Below are 17,722 nucleotides of genomic sequence, written 5' to 3'. Positions count from 1 at the left end.
CTTTATCTGGTGCTAATTGGTCCGGATTGATACTTGGGCTGGCCAACAAACAGTTGAACGCCTTAACCGGCACCCCGTAATGCTGTCAAAAAGCTACTCCGTAGACGAGGAGTCTCTCGCCTCTGGTCCTCCTCCACTTTCGCCCACACAACCCTCGATCTGCGGACGTCGGGATTTGCGTTTGAAACGATTGCCAAGCCTGTGGCCCTCTTTATCAGCCATGGCCTGCAGGGACAGGGGCCGGTCATCACATCTCCCACCAGGTCCCGACCCTTACGCCTCTGTGATCCATCAGTGTCTAGAACACGGCTCTGAGCGTTGATCAATAGGCACCCAGAGCGACACCCTGCGACCTGCAGCGCCGCAGCACGCGGCTTGACCTGACCTCAGTGTCAGACGAGTTGCAGCAGAAAGGGGAACGAATGCCCTGTCCGCAGGTCGATGAAAGTTTTTCTTGTTGCATTGCCCGTTGCGTGGTTGGGTCTGGCTGCGCCGCTGGGCACATTCGGGCAAAGTTGATGGCAGATGCGACGCACAGATGAAGACGATGCACCGTACCATACATACCGCTTGCTGCCAAACGATTCATCGCAGGAGACTAGGCAAGGGCTCCGACACGGGCCGGGCATAACTACTACTATGTACTTGACACTGCATATATATCCAGGGCATGCGTTGCATGCATGGCGGACACTCGCAGATGCAGTATTGGATGAGTCGAGTGTTTACACCAGACTCTACAGCATATTGTCGCCCAACTGCACACGGAGCTAACGCTTGGATATACTAGTACTACAGTTACATACTAAGGACATACATACATACAGAGTAGTGGTACTCCGTACGGAGTACGTAGTACTCGACATCTGGACATCTGGACATCTGGAGTCTTTAATTTGAAGCGCTCCGCTCTTTCAGGGCCTACAACACAGGTGTGACCAGTCATCTGGTCAGCCCGATGAGCCCCAAAGACTTTAATTACCCTTGCCTGTGGGTGACACGACAGGTCGTGGGCGTCCAGGGTACCCTACCAAGCCGATCTTCTCCAGTTCCAATCGGCACTTTTCCCAATCTTGCCTCAACAAAAAAGTCTTCTTGTTTCTGATGAAGCAACGTTGAAGCTTCGACTCCAGCTCGTGCGAAGAACCCCATGTATGCATGCTGAACATAAACGAGGCTTGCTAAATCTACTCCTCTCTGCCACATTGCATCAAAACACAACATGCGCAACGACTAGAGAAGGGGGCCATAGTCGTCGTACTTGACGTGATGAATAGGATTTTCAAGCTGTTATAATCTTCTCGCCAAAGTCGCTCTACCCTCATAGTATTGCAGGCATTTATCTACTAGTCTAGCTGCACGCTGAACTGTTTCACTGTATACCACAGGATTGATCATACATATATCCATCATCAAACACCCTACTTGGAGCTTTCCTTCATCTTGCCACATAGGGAGCACGCCCACCATTGTCGTTCCATAGCCGTCCCACAAAAGCTGCATATCCACACCCAAGGTGCTTCTGCGGCCAAGGAAGGTGAAGCCGTCGGGTCGCGTGTCTGCTCTTTTTTAGGTCCATCTTCCTGGTGCGTCCTCATTTTCGGCGGACTATCTCTTGTCAAGTCTATCGTGCTTGCAGCCGGCGTGGCAACCACCTTCTTTTTTGCAGGCCCATTTACGGGCTCTGGTGACCTCGTCCTCTTGCCTTGGGTCCGCTCCGACCCGCAGGCCTCACAGGAGAGATATTGTAGCGGGTTGTGCAACGTGCAAATTTCGCAGGCCCAAAAATCCGGGCCCTGACCGTTTCCGGAACCTGCTGTCCCTTGACCCCGGTCCTTCGGGTCTCGGATGGTTGAAGCTCCAGCGGCAGTGACAGAGCGCAAGGCCTGGCCCTGTGTGCCAACCGCCTCCCGAGTGAGCGGCCCGCCTGCGCCCGTCCCCTCAGGATGGTCGGGCGACGGGCGTATGTACGATTGACCATGTTTCGCTTTCTCCTCTTCCTGGACAAGTTCCCAGAGGGCCTGGGCGATGGCGACTTCATTCGCCTCGTCCTCCTCGGCCTGTGTTTTGAAGCCGTTCCTGGTGGCCGCGTCTGCGATCTCGATAATCTCTCTATCGTTGTACCGCCCGCTGCCACAGCCCTGCAGAACAGCGTTTCGCCTTTCAGCAGCGCTTGCGATGATTTGCCGAATGTCCTGGCCGGGTCGGGGCGCGGTTCCGCCCAGTCTTTGGCCGGATCCAAGGCCCTGTGATGCGCGGATGCGTCGCTTCTCGGCTGCCTCGCGGGCGAGACGACGTGCTTCCCGGTCCGGCATGCTCGCTCCCCCCAGCCGGCGTCCCTTGCCCAGGAATCCCTCGCCCGTGTATCCCTTCATCATCAAGCCCTGGCACTCGTCGCGCAGCTTGTCCCAGAGTGCGTGGAACTTTTGGTCGTGCGGTCCGTGGACAATATGCGCCAGCTCGTGCAGCATCGTGTCTAGCACATTCTCAAACGGGAGAAACTGGTTCTTGTCTCCCGGGTACCGTAATCGAAGGCATATCTTGGATCCTCTATTTACATTTAAACCTGTCCATACAATTTTCAGTCAGTTCCATGCCTGCTATAAATAGGGCTGTAATGTAGTATACCTAGCAAATTGGTTTGGTTGGGATAAAACTCTGCCAACTGGCCGACCTTCCATCCGCGAGCCCTCATGATTGGCTTCACTTGCGAAGCGACCTTTTTCAGAGTATGTAGAGCGTCACTGGCTCGCTGCTCCATTGCCAGGTGGACATAGGAGCCTACCAGGCTCTCGTGTTCTGGCATCTTTGTGAAGGACCGTCTATAGGCGCCGCACTAAATGTTTTGTGCACGTCTGGAGCGGCGGTGCAGGAGGAAAAGGTCGCGCATTTTGGAGGCAGGCGGACTCGGGCGAGCCAGATATTGATGCTCGGGACGCGTAAGGCACGATGCCTTGCTGGGGGCGACTGGTGAATTGGGCTGTGTGGTGTGAATGTGTGGTTGGTGGGTTGTGAACTTGTGAGTGGGTGGTGCGTAGCTCTGGAACTTTCGGCGCGAATGACTAATCGCGACTTACACGCAGGCTTCAACTAGCAGCCTTGGGGTTGTGAATTTGTTTGGGGCGGACGGCGGCGAATCAGTTGGCTATTATTGGCACTGTGATTTTGTGACTTTGAATGTATGGTCTTCCTTTGTTTTGATTCTTCTCAAATGGCTTTGGCTGTAGACTGGGCATGTTCAACTATACGCCATTTGTGTTTAAAAATTACCCCGTTACACACCTATATTTTCCCTTCTCTACTTCAAGGTGTGATTTGTATTAGAATCGTATGCATCTACGCATGTGCAGCAAACGGTGATTCCATGTTTCGGCTGCACAAACGGGCCTCACGCGTGAAAAGTGCAACTGGAGTATGTTGCCCACAGGAAGCATAACTCATACGTAGATGTGCAGAGTACATTTCCTTCATTACCTGGTTATATGCTGCGACATATATGCTGCGAGCTAATGTACGGAATTCTTCTACTGGCACAAAGTTGCTTATAATACAACAAAAGCGGTTGAAAAAACGGACTTCTGTACCGTTTTCATTGTCCTATCCCTATGAGAATGTTATTCAATTTGCCTCCATGAGTATTGCAATTATGTCCCCAAAAGCGTTCCATGGCTCGTTGCTATGCGCGCGGGATATACATTTGTTACCATGCTTTGCGCCGTGGGACAATGACGACGTTTGTAAAATGTAAACACCTCTAGATTGCCAAATCTAAGAATATCTAACCCTATTCATGCACATCGACAAAACCAGAGAGCCACTCCTGTCGAATTAGGCTATCAATCAACATCCAACAACTTGAACTTGTCATCGCCTAGAGCATCCTCCACACGCTCCATCAGAGCGAGAACCTTCTCTTCTTCTAATCTTCGTCCAATGACTTGAACGCCAACGGGGAGCCCATGCATTTCGTTAGCGTCATACAACTTGTAAGCACCACGGGCAATGCCATTCAGCTTCCGAATGTTGAAGCCAGCAGGCAGTTGATCCTTGGTCTTGTCTACATGTGTGACGGGGATAACGCCAGCACTGTAATCGAGCTGTTCAAGCCGTATTAGTGGGCATGTCCATTGTCCGTGGCAATATTTTACTTACCAAATTGAACATAAAAGTATAACCGCAACTACTGACAGCATCATGCATGCCGTCATGAGGAACGGCCGGAGTGGCATTGGGTGGTGCAATGATAAAGTCTAGGTTGGTGGCCTGCCAGTACTCCCACCACTTTCTCTTGTAAGCTTCTCTGCGCCCAATGAGTGCCCAGTATTCTGTAGTGGTAGTCCGGTGCCAGTCGCGAAGCAAACCAGCCCACAGTGTATCACGGCGAATGTATCGAACCCAGAGGTAGTAAAAGTACTTGATGGGGCTGGGAAGCTTTGCGTAGAATCGCATTTGAGCTACGCCTCGATCATTCCACTCGCCAGTCCTGAAGAATCCGCGGACGGTATCAAGACCATCGGCACATAAGAGACGAGAGGCCAGGTATAGGGCTTCATATGGCTCGGGCGGGTTGATCTCGATGATCTCGTGGCCAGCCCGACGTAGGGCGGCCTCAGTCATCTCCAAAGCCCGTTTGCAAGCCGGGCTAGGGTCAACAACACCGTCTGTTCGCAAAACACCAATTCGCATGGTCTTCTTCTCTTTATATTCTTTGACGACATCTGCTCTCCAAGGGATAGGATGGCAAGAGTAATCATAGTTGTAGGTGCCTTTCTCAAGGACAGCGCGAGTAAAGTAGAAGAGATCATTTAGTGTTCGGGCCATTGGACTGTATACAGCAGGAATACCGTCCTGTCCGGGCATGCTGGTGGTCATACCGAGCTTGGGCCATCGACCAGTTGAGCACTTGAGGGAGTAGATGCCAGAGAAATGCGCGGGGCATCGGACACTTCCAGCAACATCGCTTCCAATACCGATCCGGCCTCCCATGGCGAGGAGTGCGCCCTCACCACCCGTGGAACCACCTGGAGTGTACTTGCTGTTGTAAGGATTGGTAGAACGGCCCCATAGGTCGTTGGAAGACTCGAAGCTAAGGAGGGTGATGGGGATGTTGGTCTTGATGTATGGGACAGCTCCAAGCTCCTTCAACAACTTGACAGTAACACCATCTTCAGTCTTGGGTTTGTGAACATTACACGTCACACCGACGGAGCTATCATAGTCCTTTACATCAATGGTATCCTTCAGGCTGACAGGGATACCAGCAAGAGGGCCTTTGAAGTTGATGGATCCGTCCTTGATCCACTTCTCAGCATCCTCAATGAGAACTTCAGTGACACAATTGGTCTTCGCATGGGCTTTTAATGCAACCTTTCCATAGGTATGTAGGAGGTCGGCAGCTTTGCTTGGGTCCTTGTGTACTTCTTGGACAAGCTCCTCAATGGGCTTGTTGATGATCTCCCGGTCCAATGGACTGAAGGGAGCATGGTAAGCAGTCAGAGCGCGAATACGACGCACACGCTCATCCTGCTTGAACCGGCTATGAGAGAGATGAAGGCGTCAATGTGGGATCAACACCAGTTTGGGGAGAGATGGGGTGTGGTGACTCGTGAGTCGGTGACAGGGGAGGCGGGGAAGTAACGACCAGCGCTGACCAACTACCTACCAAGGTAGGTATTGTTGACAGTGATGAGGTTCATAAATGTGTGGATGGGGACAAGACGCAAGACAACACGCATAACGAGTACTTACCAGTCACGGCGGTGCTGCAAGTAATCTAGAAGCATGTTTTGAGAAGAAGTTGCGAGACTCAACAGGCTATTGGATGCTGTTCGATGCTGTTCGGTGTGATATTGAAAGAGGGAAGTCGATGGTCAAAAGGAAATGGTTGGATGTAACTGGTAGTGAACGGGCAAGTCACGAGGGTCTCCGGCATGGATTAACCAGCACGGAGAATGGAGGCGCCGTTGGGCCCGGAAGGGAAAGAGTTGTAGCACGGGCAAGGACACAGAAGGGCCAACTGAGGTTGGAGGCAGGTACGACGGTCCGGGGAGCAGTCATTAGCTATCACAGGGGCGGCGGCAGTGGAACCCGTTGATAACCGGCCAGTTCGCGACGAGGTGAGTGGTCAAAATGTGCCACCGAGTCGTCGTGTCTTGAGCCCCCGCGGGCAGCGATGTGGGGGGGCTGGGGTCTTCTCCAGCGGCAAACCTGGGGTGATGGGCAGTGGCAGGCGCACATGTACGGTGGGTGTACTCCGTCAATACTAGACTGAGTTGGCTGGTTTGGGTGTTGCAAGTCGGCCGGCTGCCCTCCGACGCCGAACATGAATGCTCCATGGCTCCTCCGATGGCGGCTCCGATGGGCCTAAATCCCCAGTCGGAAATTTAGCCATTATGTAAAAGCGCGGTACAAGCGGACGCCGCTCGCAGATTGTTGTCAACTGTCTCGCTTGTTGCGTTCCGCTTCAGTTTGTTCACATCCACCAGAATCATACATGTAGCAAGTGCTATTTATTGAAGGCATGCCATGAAAAAACCCCTTGGGAACCTTGTCATGAGGCAAAGCACCGAGTCGTCCGTCTACGTCATGCCATCACCGGGTTCAGCAGCATCATTGGAATTCTTTTGAGTTATTTCCACTGCCCCATTCGAATATCTTGATAGAGACTATATTATTGACTCTTCTTTCCTTATTACACATGCGGCCCTCGCTCCGACTCTCAAAGAGCTTCCCTCGCCCAGCCAATCACGGAGCTGCGGCCACGTTCCCCCCGCAATCCCTGCTGACGGCACTGGCGGACCGCAACAGCTTCGTCTCCACATCAACAAGCAGAGAAAGTCCAAAGATTTCGTCATGTGAACCCAACGACGCCTTGTCGTCCTCATATCAAAACACGCATACTCCATCATGTCTGCCGACGACCAGCAGTTTTTAGATGTCGTGGTAAGCTTGCCCAATCACATCATTATTAAATTAAATTCATTCTTTCCCGTGTCCTTCAGTGCTAACTGAAGCTGTCCCCGGCTGCCAACAGCTCGCGCACATCCCGCCACAGCTAAAGCAATACTCCAATGATGTTGCTGAATACATAGATCAAAACGTCGATCAAGCCGCCAGGATTGTCCGCGAGACGCTTTCACAAGCAAAATGGCTGCCTGAATACGCCAAGCCAAGCCCTCCGCTGAAACCGGCTGTCGCCGTCGTGTCCATGACGCGGTTCGAAAAGGTCCAAGGCTGGGTGTCACGGCACAAGATTCTGGCGGCTGTCATCGTCTTCACTTGTGGCACAATGATATTCAAAGGATACCAGACAAGCAGGTCGATGAGAAAAACTAGAAGAGCGAAACGGGCGAGAAATGGCGGGCGTACAGAGGTGGTTGTTATTGCAGGGTCCCCAACGCTGCCCCTGACCAAGTCTTTGTCTCTGGATATGGAAAGACGTGGCTTCATTGTCTACATTGTATGCAATGCCGCTGAGGACGAAAGTATGGTGCACGCCTTGTCCAGGCCAGACATTCGACCCCTTGGCCTCGATACAACTGATGTTAGTGCCATTGTCTCCCATGTCTGCCGTCATGACGTTTGATGCTGACTGATTCTGTTAGCCCCCTCAAGCAGGCGCTGCCATCGAACGCTTCGCGGCCTTTTTGCAATCTCCTCAGGCTCCTGGTCCTCACATCAAACCAAATAGCTTGACTCTCAAATCCGTAATTCTTATTCCCAGCCTACACTACCAAACATCACCCATCGCCACCATCCCACCTTCGAGTTTCGCCGATCTATTCAACACACATCTGCTTCAACCAATTCTCACAATCCAGGCATTCCTTCCACTGTTGGCATCGCGTCTGCAACCAATAGGCGAGAAATGGATTCCTCCCAAGGTCCTCGTTTTCACGCCCTCGATTATCTCCTCAATCAACCCACCATTCCACGCCCCCGAAGCGACTGTGTGCTCTGCCCTTTCAGCTTTTACCGAAGTTTTGACAGCCGAGCTTCGACCTCTCAATATCCCAGTGACACACATGCAGCTTGGCACTTTTGACTTTTCAAGCTTTGTGCCCTCGCGGGCAGCCATCTCTCGCCAAGGGCTGGTCTCTGCCGGGAGCCCCCAAGAACCTCTGGTTTGGCCAGATGGTGCACGACACGTCTACGGGCGCAATTTCGTCGCTCAAACTAGCTCCGCCATCTCTGGTGGACGAATCCGCGGCTTGAAAGGCAGCTCCCTGCGTCGACTGCACAACGCCGTCTTTGATGTCATGGACGGCTCCATCACGGGAGACACAGTTCGCATCGGCCTCGGCTCCAGCGTATATGGTTTCGTTGGACGGTGGGCCCCCCGCAGTCTCGTCTCCTGGATGATGGGCATTCGGAGAGTAGACGAGCTGTCGGCCTGGAAGACCAGTTCCTGCGACGGCTCAGAGCGCGAAGAAAGCGAGGACGGTGAGGCGGCGACGGCTTCCTCCAACGATTTCATTGCTGTTCCATCCGAGCGTAATGTATGGAGTGCTGACGCGACTGAAAGCAGTCTCTGGGTGCCTCCAGTGTCCAATTCTCCCCGATCGTGACGTAGAAATAGACTCGGAGACTGATATGACGTCCAATAACTTGTATTTAATGACCACTCCAATTTAAGCCGTAAAAGGAAATACAAAATACATCTACATTTATTCCAATTGGATTTGCAATCACACACATTGAACCGTTGTCAGAAAAATGATTCTATTGCTCTTCTTTTGAACCTGGGTATCAAGGTGTAAAGAAAACGCTATTTTACCAAAGTCCACATACATATCATCTACCTAGGTAGTTTTAGTAGGATCTACTAGATTTTGCGCCCATCGAGGAAATCAATGCCCTCTTCCTCTGAACCGGCCGCCCCTTCCACCTCTCCATTTCCCACCGCCTCTAAACCTGCCCCCGTGCCTACCATCGTCTCTGTCCCGATCCCGATCCCTATCCCGGTCCCTATCCCTATCGCCACGTCCCATCCCGTCTCTCGTCACCCTCTCGCTGCCATCGTCGTCGCCCCTCATCCCACTGTCCACATGGCCATCCTCCTCCTCCTCCTTCCCATCCGCCTTGACAGTCGGTTTGTCCAGATCCTTGCTCCACTTGGGATGCGCGGCTTTGCACTCCGGGCCCTCCGGGCAAAACCCGGCCAAGTAGAACACACACAGCTTCCTCCGAACATGTTTCTTGGAGCACAGCGGGCCCAGAGGGCAGAAGCCCATGTCGTAGTGCGGACAAGGCGGCAGCCTCGACGACGGGTCGACGTGCAGGTAGAGGCACTCCTCGCCGTTGGAGCAGTACCCGTTCCTCATGAAGAAGTTGCACTCGGGCATCTTGCGAAGGTTGTATTCGTGCAGGAACTCGCAGTGCTCACCCTTTTTGCAGAGCCCGCGTAGCCAGTGCTTGCACACGAGCGAATTGAGGCCACCTGTTGCCTGCGCCGTCTTGGCGTCCTGGACGTGCCGCTCTGTGCATCGCGTGCCGTTTGGACAGCTGCCGGATTGGTATGCTTTGCATATGGGCCGATCGAGCGGTAGGCCGACCTGGTATGTGGCGCGGAGGAAGGGCGAGAAGCGGAAGTTGTAGGTTTGGGAGGCGTGGTTCAGGATGGAGGAGGCTGCGGTTGCAGGTGCGGTTGCGGTCGCCATGGTGGCGTGTCGGAAGCGCTGGAAGCTTCGAAGGCGGTTTTTGCGGGGTGCAATAACGTGCTGGGGTTTGTGTGACTTGCACGAGCGCGATTTGCTCGGCGGATTGGTTTGATGTTCAAGTTTGAAGGATGGGATGCGCAATGTAAAGCTTCAAAGCTTTAGAAGTTGGTGGAGTGGCGCCGAGACGGACCTCGCTTTGTCATCTTCCACAACTCTACTCCGTAGAGCACCACTATCAACGCAGCGTCCAATGACGCCACAGGAGCGTGGTTGTCATCAACTGAGAAAAAACAGCCAGCCTTTGACGCTCACAGATTAAATTTTTGTGTGTATTCAATAGGGATTTATGTGTTTATTTCCTCGTGTCGGTCGCCGATCACTGGGTGCCCATTGCACCTTTGTCAAATATTAACGCCAACTTGGCCAGTTCCATAGAGAGCTGAGGAGCTATCAAACCAAAGGAGGCGGCCTAAGATACTTGGTACCAAACAAGATAAAATAAATAAAAAAGGCCATTCCAACGATGCCCCAGGAATAATAATAGTATTAATAATAATAATAAGGTTTATACAGCGTAAACCTCTCCTGCGTCGCCTCCTCTCAACGGAGGAGCCTGACTATCCCACCTTTCAATTCGTATGGTGAGGTGAATAATTAGACGCTTTCTGTCTCGGGCCTTATTGAAGAGGAGGCGATGCCGACTCAGAATTCTCTTTCTTCTGCCCATAACAAATGACGAACTTCATATAACGGTGTATCCTCCGGTCATTGAGGCTTCGTTTAACTTGCGTGACTAGAGCTCGGCGGTCTTCTGAAGGTATTCCAAGAGCTGCTAGTGGCTTGGCCGCGAGAGCGCCAAGCGAATCCAGTATTACCGCCCTCGTAAACATGCCAACTGTCTTCAGGTGTTTATCTCGTGGCCAAGCAGCAATGGGCACTTTCTTTGTGATAACATGGATATTTGTGAAGCCGGCGCCAACAAGTGTCTCTTCCAAGTTGAGCGCTCTCAGAGGCTCGCCACCAAAGGTTCGTAGACCCTGTGTTGAGGCGTCGAAAAATATTCGTACTGGGTCCTCTTCGCTCATGGTTCCATCGTCACATAATATTTGAGGAATGAACTCGTGAAACTCTACCCATCCACCATCTCGCACATGCCTGCCAAGCGATTAGCCATATATTCCTCGCCCAAGTGTCCGTCGAAACAAAACATACGGATAAGTTCTGTTCAACATTCTATCCAGATCTCGTAGAGTGCCTGCCATGCCGCGAAAATGCACCATGTCAAAGTTGGAGCCATGGAGCCAATCAGGCTCTTCGCAATCGTCCACATACATTCGCACGTTCACAGGTACCCATTTTGGTTGTATAGGGGATAGATCGGTTCCAACCACACTTGCACTTGGGTACTGGTCGGCCACTAGAAGAAGTTAGGGGCTGTATTGCCGAGCTACATCGTCCTGCACAAAGCAGGCTGTCGGTGTTGGTCCAGCTTACCGTCTATGGCCCATGTACCTGAGAAATATTTGTTAGCACTGTAATTGATCGAGTCAGTATACGCCCGCAACAAAAAAAAATGGCATACCAGTTCCTGTTCCAATATCAATAATTTTGTGCGGATACTTGCCAATGTCGGAGTAAAAGAGTCGTCCGCCCTGGGTGGCCATCAGTTCTCGAAATTCAATGGTTTGGCAGGAGTCAAGGAAGATGCCACGAATATTGACTCGGGTGCCGAAGAAAGCCAAAACACATACAGTAAGTTCTAGCATTAAAGCATGATTTGTTTCCTCTCTTCGCTGCTCCAAGTCATCGTTGGGCAACGGGTAGCGGCCCTTCCTGAAACCGTGGTACCGTCGGCCATATGCTACCTCATCCTCGTACGCACTTGGCGTCACTGAAGTCGAGCAACCACACGAAATTTCTGAGTTGACGCCATCGCCATCGCCAATGCCATCGCCATCAAGGGAAAACTGTTCGAAATCATCGTCGACATCGTCGTGTCCATACTCGCTAGGGGAGGTTGCGGTGTCGAGACCTGGCGACGTCGAGATTATCGAGTAGAGGCTATCGTCATCGGCGTCGCCGTTGTCGTAATCAGGGACGATTGGGAGAGACATTGGACAGCCTGGCGGGCGACAGATATCGCCATGGCATGGCCGCTGACGAAGACGATGAGAGAGCTTGCTGTAGAGAGGAACCTGGTTACGTCCTTAGTGCAGACGAGGAGTGGGACCTGGCTGGTTTCCTCCATACAGACTTGGTGTTTGAGTGCGCCGTACTCCGTAGTCTCTCCATACCAACTTCAGTACGGAGCGACTATGCTTGAATACCTACGGAGTACATAGGACTCAAGAACGAACATGCAGCACGAGAACCGACCGCGTTTGGCAGGGAGAGGAGGGAAGTCCACGGACACCATAAACAATCATCTCCAACAGTCCATCAGCACAAGGGAGGACGTTTGTCTTTGCTCAACTAGCCGGCATCAGCATCACATGACTCTGCTCGTGGTGCTTGTAATTCCTCTCGGGGTGCGCTCCATGGCCAATATGTCCAACAAAAGATCTAAAGAGCGTTAGAAAGTTGTATCGCGCGACGGGACTCGTCCCTCGATAGCCTAACTTCAGCAAAGGTGAAATCATCCTGCAGCGGCTCGCTCAAGACAGCGAGCGACCTGCCTGGCCTGGCCCCAGTTTTAAGGTATCAACACCCAGGTGCCGTCCAGGGGCACACGATTCTACCGAGGACATCTGGACCGTGCAGGCCAGGTTCATCCATAATGTTCTTGTCCGGCGTCTTCACCCGTGGCACTAACCTAGGTTCCCGTACCTCTCTCTACTCCATATAAGCCGCCTACTATGTATCTACTAGTAGGTAGTTCTGGTATATGCTTTGCCTATGAAATTAGAAAGCCAGACACCCAAAAACGCCGAGATATCTCGCCCCGCAAGTTAATACTCCCGAAACGCTGAACTTGTGGTTACATGTTGCGTCTTGGTCTCCAAGCCGTCTCCAAGATCAACATGTTGCATGCTGATCCCTTCACTAGTACTTCAAATGAACTCCCGAATTAGACCTACACAGCATGCGACGCTGCTATACCCTCTCTCTCTTTCCGATCCACGAGTGGCTTCCAGGTGAATTTCTTTGAAGTCATTGCAGGTCAAACGAACAGGTCAAGCGAGCAATGACTACAGTCACCTGAAATCGGCCGTACTATTACATGAGAGTCTGGGTGGCGGCTATTATCAATGCTCCGAGCTCTTATGCTCAGACGCACGCACGCGTACATGCATATATGCACAAATCTCTAAGCAGCCCCTGGTGTCAAGTGGTAAGCCAATCAGTGTCAGATGAGAGCACTGACACCGCCTCGTATGTACTACCATCACTCGCAAAGCCTTATATACCGTCCGAAGACGGTGGAAATGGAATGGTATAGGCTTCGGCTTGGCCAAACCTATGGTTGGTTGACCACCTATATAGTCTGACGGTCTTCGGTCGTCTAATCAACGGGTTCGGTACCTCGTAGTTCATCGAATTCATTGATCAAGTTCGGTCGGGTGAAACGACTGCAATTGGTGTTGCAGCGCAGGAAAAGGCCTCCCTTAGCTATCCTCTGGTTTGAATTTCGTGTCTCTATCTGTGATGCTTCAAAAGAGGTTGTTTGAAGATTCAAGTAAAAGAAAGAGAAGCACACGCCAGGATAGTAGGGCCGCTTTTCGATTCATTCTGTGGTCGACTGATCTAGTGCCAATTAGCTCTTGCTTGACCTATTTGCCGGCCAGTGCAGACGCATGTATGATGTCGTCATGGACGTTGTAAGTTTGGAAGTGAAGCTGGAGTCTACGCCGTGCGTGATGCAGTCTGGTTTCAAGCCAAAGACAAGTCGTTATCTTGTCGCTCTGCTATGGGTCTCGTGATTCACGTATGACTCGGATCTACAGCAGATTTTGACGCCGTAATACCAACCGAGTCATTTCAAGGCTTCCTTACCTCGAGACAGCCCGGTGGCGGCTTGTCTAGAAATGGCTGTTGATATGGCGTTTGCTGGAGAGTCCAAGCAGCACACAAATTCACGGAATCAAAAAGAGCCAACCCGAAAGAGAGGGGGAGGGGAGGGGGAGAGAGCAGCATCCCATTTTACATGACGGCTGGGAAACGGCTGGGACAGAACATCGGGTTGGGATGACAAAAGTGAAAGGGGCCAGATGCCCGGAATCAGATGGCTGCCTGACAATCCGAGTTAAAAGCGATTGGTACGAGCAGAAAAGGAAGGAGCTGTGCATCGATTCCAAATGGGGAATGAGCCCGGAAGGGACTGGGAAGGATTGAGATGGGCTGGGAAGAAACAGGAATTGCGTTCGGGCTGCTTTACACAAATACATATTACATACCATGGTAGCTGGAAGCCTCTCAAGGTATCCGTCTTGATTGTACCTAACTCATTATTCATGGCTGATCCCGATCCACATCATGAGATAACATTGTACAATTCCCCATGGCTCCTTCGCGAACAGCACGTCGTCGAGACACATCGATACCGAAACCCTTGCCTTGGTCCAATGACTCTCGCCTGCTGCTGCAGCACATTTGTTTAAAATATGAGCAATATGCAAGTGCTCCAACACTTGCAATCAACCCTCCTTGACCGAAACGGAACTCAAGCTAATTGGATGCGATGACAGCCTAAGCGGAGCCGCAGGTCGAACATCACACACCACCAACCCATTCAGGTCTATCCACGTCAATCTGTCTATATAAACAACACACAGTCTTGTCTTCCGTCATATCCTATCACATCTGACGCTCTGGCCCGCCCCGCTGCTGCTAGTCTCCAGCGTGGGGAGTTTATTTATGCCTTCGTCTCCACGGTCACACAGGCATACATACAGGCCAAAGCTAGAGCAGACAACAAAGCGAGCCAAATTAATCAGTCTTTTTTCCGGTGTCATAGCTCAGACAGATTAACCGACGTACGAGGGGTCTTATACCAGCAGCATCACGTCGAGGTTTCGACTGGCACGATGTCTTACTCAGTCTTATCCTCACATATCGCCGACCAAACCGAGTAGTCCTGCTTTTCGAATGCTTTTCCGAGTCCTCCGTGGCATACGAGAGTGTTGAGAGATCCCAGGTTCTCATGGGCTTATGGAGGCTCCCGAGTTCATACTTGCCTAAAACCCACAAAAGATCAACTTGTTCCCACCAAGGCAATTGGGATCTGTCAGAGACTCCATACCCCTTCCCACCGTCTCGTGGAGCGCCGACCGCACTCCGTAGGGCGGCGCCATGCCCGCAATCTTCCGGTACATCATCTGCGTATTTGGCGCATCAGCAAACACGGCCTCATTGGTCACTTCCAGCGCCTTGGTTTCACCACAAGAAGTTCCAGCGACGGCAGCGCGCGCCTGTGGCCCTGAATGCGATACTGCAAGATACTGCTCTGTCCCTCAGGGTCCCTTTTCATATCAATTGGAAAGCGGCGGCATTTGGGCCTCCAGCCAGCTAGGTGATGCTCAGCCGGCAGGACAAACTGCGCAAGCCGGAGGCGTCTTAACGTCTCAGCCAAATGCATTCTTCGATCAAGAGTCCAAAATGGTAATGTTTAGTGGCAGAGTCCGAGACATGAGCCCCAAGTTGGCAGTCACAGGTTGTGAAAAAGGGCGGTCGACAGCTCGAAACAAGGATCTTTTGTCATAAAACTTCCATGCAGGTGCGTCCTGTTGTCCTTGCCTACCACCCACCCTCCATGAACTTCGACCGTCTAGCTATCTAGTTGTTCGCCAAAGTCTTACTCAACCTACAAGTGCGCCAACCCTGGGCCAAGCTTGGTTTCTAAAGTCCCATGTCATCGTCAAACTGGGTGTGGACTCATCAAACAAATCGACTGCATCTGATATCACATTCTGTCTCCGGCATCCTAGGTTCATCTTGCCGGCCACTAATTCTCCTTGTACTCCCCGCAATTATGTCATGCATTGTGTCTCTCTATTTTTCAGGGTTTTGCAGGCCCTCCTCGGCAAATTTCGCCTTGGGTCATCGCAGTTCAAAACGCCCACCGCGCTCCATTCTCCACATGCGCTATGAGTTGTCTGGCACGCCTGGTTCAGCCCGTCATCCCATGATTCTTTCACCGTCTGCTGCTCCGTAAATCAGGGCTAGTATAAATACTTGTAGCTGGACCATCCAGCCAAGTCTAAACATGGCTCTAGCAGAGAGAGAGGGCATCGGCCCGGGCACCTTTGATGCCTGACTCGCTTGATCTGTGCTTCGAATTCATCATCGTCCCCGTGGCTTGCACATATCTTGGCTTCAGCCCCGGGCATCAGCATGTCGTATACATCCGGTTTCACTTCTTTTTCTTAGACAAGCCGGGTCATGGTTGTCTCCTTGATACCCTGTATATCACATCAGCTCTTCACATATGTGCCGTTTGGTAGAGGGCTGAAGACTTCTTCTTTTCTTTGCCTTTCCCATCGTCATGAGCTCCCATTCTCGTCCGCGTAAATCGCGGATTGCCACCAGCGTTGCGAGAGTGATGTATACTAATGCAGTATATTTTTCCAACAACCGGGTATACCAAGGGGACACTCCTGCCATGCTGAACTACAGTTGCGTCAACCGTGTCTACTATGCATACGCAAGCGTAGGTTCAGATGGCGGTGTGTTTGTAAGTCCTCCTCCCCCCTAAGAAGGAGTCTTTATCGCATCTAGAACCGTTTCCACTGACTCGTGTGGGCCGTGGCTCAGTTAAGCGATGAGTGGGCGGATGCCAGAGCTCCGATAGATGGGGTACAAGGTGCTTTAGGATCTTTGATGCACCTCAAACAACGACATCCTCACCTTCAAGTTGTATTGTCAATTGGGGGAGGAGCCTGCTCGAATCTTTTTCCTATGGTTGCTGGGAATGCTCATCTACGAGAAAATTTGGCCCGATCCGCCTTGGGGCTGGTGGAAGCATCTGGGCTGGATGGCATTGACAGTAAGCTACGACACGAGAAAATATTCTTGCTTATCAAGGCTTTCAGTGCTAATTAGCGGCCCCGTGCCTCCCACGGCTCGTAGTTGCATGGGAGTATCCTTGCAGTGTCGAACAAGGCAATGACTTCTTGGCTTTGTTGGCGACTATTCGATTACACTTGCCTGAGGATCGCTATATTCTGACTGCCGCTCTGCCCGCAACCAAAACTGTGCTACAATTCATTGATTTCAGTATGGCTGCCGACTATCTGGATGCCGTCAACCTCATGGCGTACGACTTCTTCGGTATGTGGACACCGAAAAGCGGCCATCATTCCCAATTGTATGCAATGTCTCGGGACGAACCTTCTGGTTCATCAGGCGTCGCCCATTTGATGTCTCATGGATTCCCTTCGGGTGGTATTCTGCTTGGTATTCCTACATATGGCCGCAGCTTCCAGCATGCCACAGGACCAGGCCAAAAGTTCAAGGGGGGTGGCGGTAATGATGGCACATTCGAATATAACCAGCTTCCCCGGAAAGGATGTAAGGAGTCGGTGGATAAACGACACATTTCGGCCCAGTGCGTGGGAGGTGATGGGGGTTTCGTGACATACGATAATCCCGATACGGTGAAGGCGAAGGCAGCATTTGCAAAGCAAAAAGGACTAGGTGTGAGTACTCTGCAGCGAGAGTCATGTCACGAATCAGAAAAAGTCAACCGTTGTTGTGCTAATAAGAGATGTTCACAGGGTCTTTTTTATTGGAATGGAACGGCCGACTCTAAAGAAACATCCAGAAGCCTGGTTGCAGCAGGCTTTCGTGCGTTACACACATCCTAAGAAAAACGAGACACCTCAAAAGCCATGCACCCAACACGACATTAAAAGGTGAGCAGCACGTTGTTGAAATTGCATTACGGTTATGGGGCTGGAGATATAAATCATCGAGAACCGTGTCGCGTAGGATTTTCCATTTATCTCGCAGGCAAGACCTTAGCATCAGAGGCGTTATTTAAATCCCCAGCATTTACATTAGTAGATTTTATTTTTCTGTTTTGTTCAACCCCCTTTTTTGGCAGCACGATATTAGCAAGGCGAACC

General features: G+C 51.6%; 7 protein-coding genes across 7 annotated transcripts; 3 read left to right on the top strand and 4 right to left on the bottom strand.

Annotated features, from left to right (window-relative positions):
* Window positions 1–1,421: 1,421 nt before the first annotated feature.
* WSS1 (DNA-dependent metalloprotease WSS1) lies at window positions 1,422–2,806 on the bottom strand (the record flags this gene model as incomplete). The annotated part of the gene is made up of 2 exons (XM_014688913.1): window positions 1,422–2,566; window positions 2,629–2,806. The coding sequence occupies 2 exons, from the start codon at window positions 2,804–2,806 to the stop codon at window positions 1,422–1,424; spliced, it is 1,323 nt and encodes a 440-aa protein (XP_014544399.1).
* Window positions 2,807–3,836: 1,030 nt separating this feature from the next.
* Window positions 3,837–5,783, bottom strand: faah-1 (Fatty acid amide hydrolase 1; the record flags this gene model as incomplete). The annotated part of the gene is made up of 3 exons (XM_066130663.1): window positions 3,837–4,097; window positions 4,153–5,470; window positions 5,749–5,783. 3 exons carry the CDS (start codon window positions 5,781–5,783, stop codon window positions 3,837–3,839), a joined length of 1,614 nt encoding a protein of 537 aa, XP_065986841.1.
* Window positions 5,784–6,906: 1,123 nt separating this feature from the next.
* On the top strand, window positions 6,907–8,567 carry G6M90_00g058210 (uncharacterized protein; the record flags this gene model as incomplete). Its single annotated transcript, XM_066130662.1, has 3 exons — window positions 6,907–6,942; window positions 7,034–7,543; window positions 7,605–8,567. The coding sequence occupies 3 exons, from the start codon at window positions 6,907–6,909 to the stop codon at window positions 8,565–8,567; spliced, it is 1,509 nt and encodes a 502-aa protein (XP_065986694.1).
* Window positions 8,568–8,849: 282 nt separating this feature from the next.
* On the bottom strand, window positions 8,850–9,659 carry YTH1 (mRNA 3'-end-processing protein YTH1; the record flags this gene model as incomplete). The annotated part of the gene is made up of 1 exon (XM_014688910.1): window positions 8,850–9,659. The coding sequence occupies one exon, from the start codon at window positions 9,657–9,659 to the stop codon at window positions 8,850–8,852; it is 810 nt and encodes a 269-aa protein (XP_014544396.1).
* Window positions 9,660–10,336: 677 nt separating this feature from the next.
* Window positions 10,337–11,773, bottom strand: LAE1_2 (Secondary metabolism regulator LAE1; the record flags this gene model as incomplete). The annotated part of the gene is made up of 4 exons (XM_066130661.1): window positions 10,337–10,814; window positions 10,872–11,076; window positions 11,154–11,171; window positions 11,242–11,773. The coding sequence occupies 4 exons, from the start codon at window positions 11,771–11,773 to the stop codon at window positions 10,337–10,339; spliced, it is 1,233 nt and encodes a 410-aa protein (XP_065986815.1).
* A 3,175-nt stretch (window positions 11,774–14,948) lies between these two features.
* On the top strand, window positions 14,949–15,359 carry G6M90_00g058180 (uncharacterized protein; the record flags this gene model as incomplete). Its single annotated transcript, XM_066130660.1, has 1 exon — window positions 14,949–15,359. The coding sequence occupies one exon, from the start codon at window positions 14,949–14,951 to the stop codon at window positions 15,357–15,359; it is 411 nt and encodes a 136-aa protein (XP_065986654.1).
* A 1,514-nt stretch (window positions 15,360–16,873) lies between these two features.
* chit46 (Endochitinase 46) lies at window positions 16,874–17,461 on the top strand (the record flags this gene model as incomplete). Its single annotated transcript, XM_014688908.1, has 2 exons — window positions 16,874–17,293; window positions 17,372–17,461. The coding sequence occupies 2 exons, from the start codon at window positions 16,874–16,876 to the stop codon at window positions 17,459–17,461; spliced, it is 510 nt and encodes a 169-aa protein (XP_014544394.1).
* Window positions 17,462–17,722: the final 261 nt, after the last annotated feature.

The sequence above is a fragment of the Metarhizium brunneum genome, chromosome 3 (assembly GCF_013426205.1).
Source record: "Metarhizium brunneum chromosome 3, complete sequence".
NCBI lineage: Eukaryota > Fungi > Ascomycota > Sordariomycetes > Hypocreales > Clavicipitaceae > Metarhizium > Metarhizium brunneum.
The sequence above is the reverse complement of the archived record's forward strand: the minus strand, read 5'-3'. Positions and strand labels throughout refer to the sequence as shown.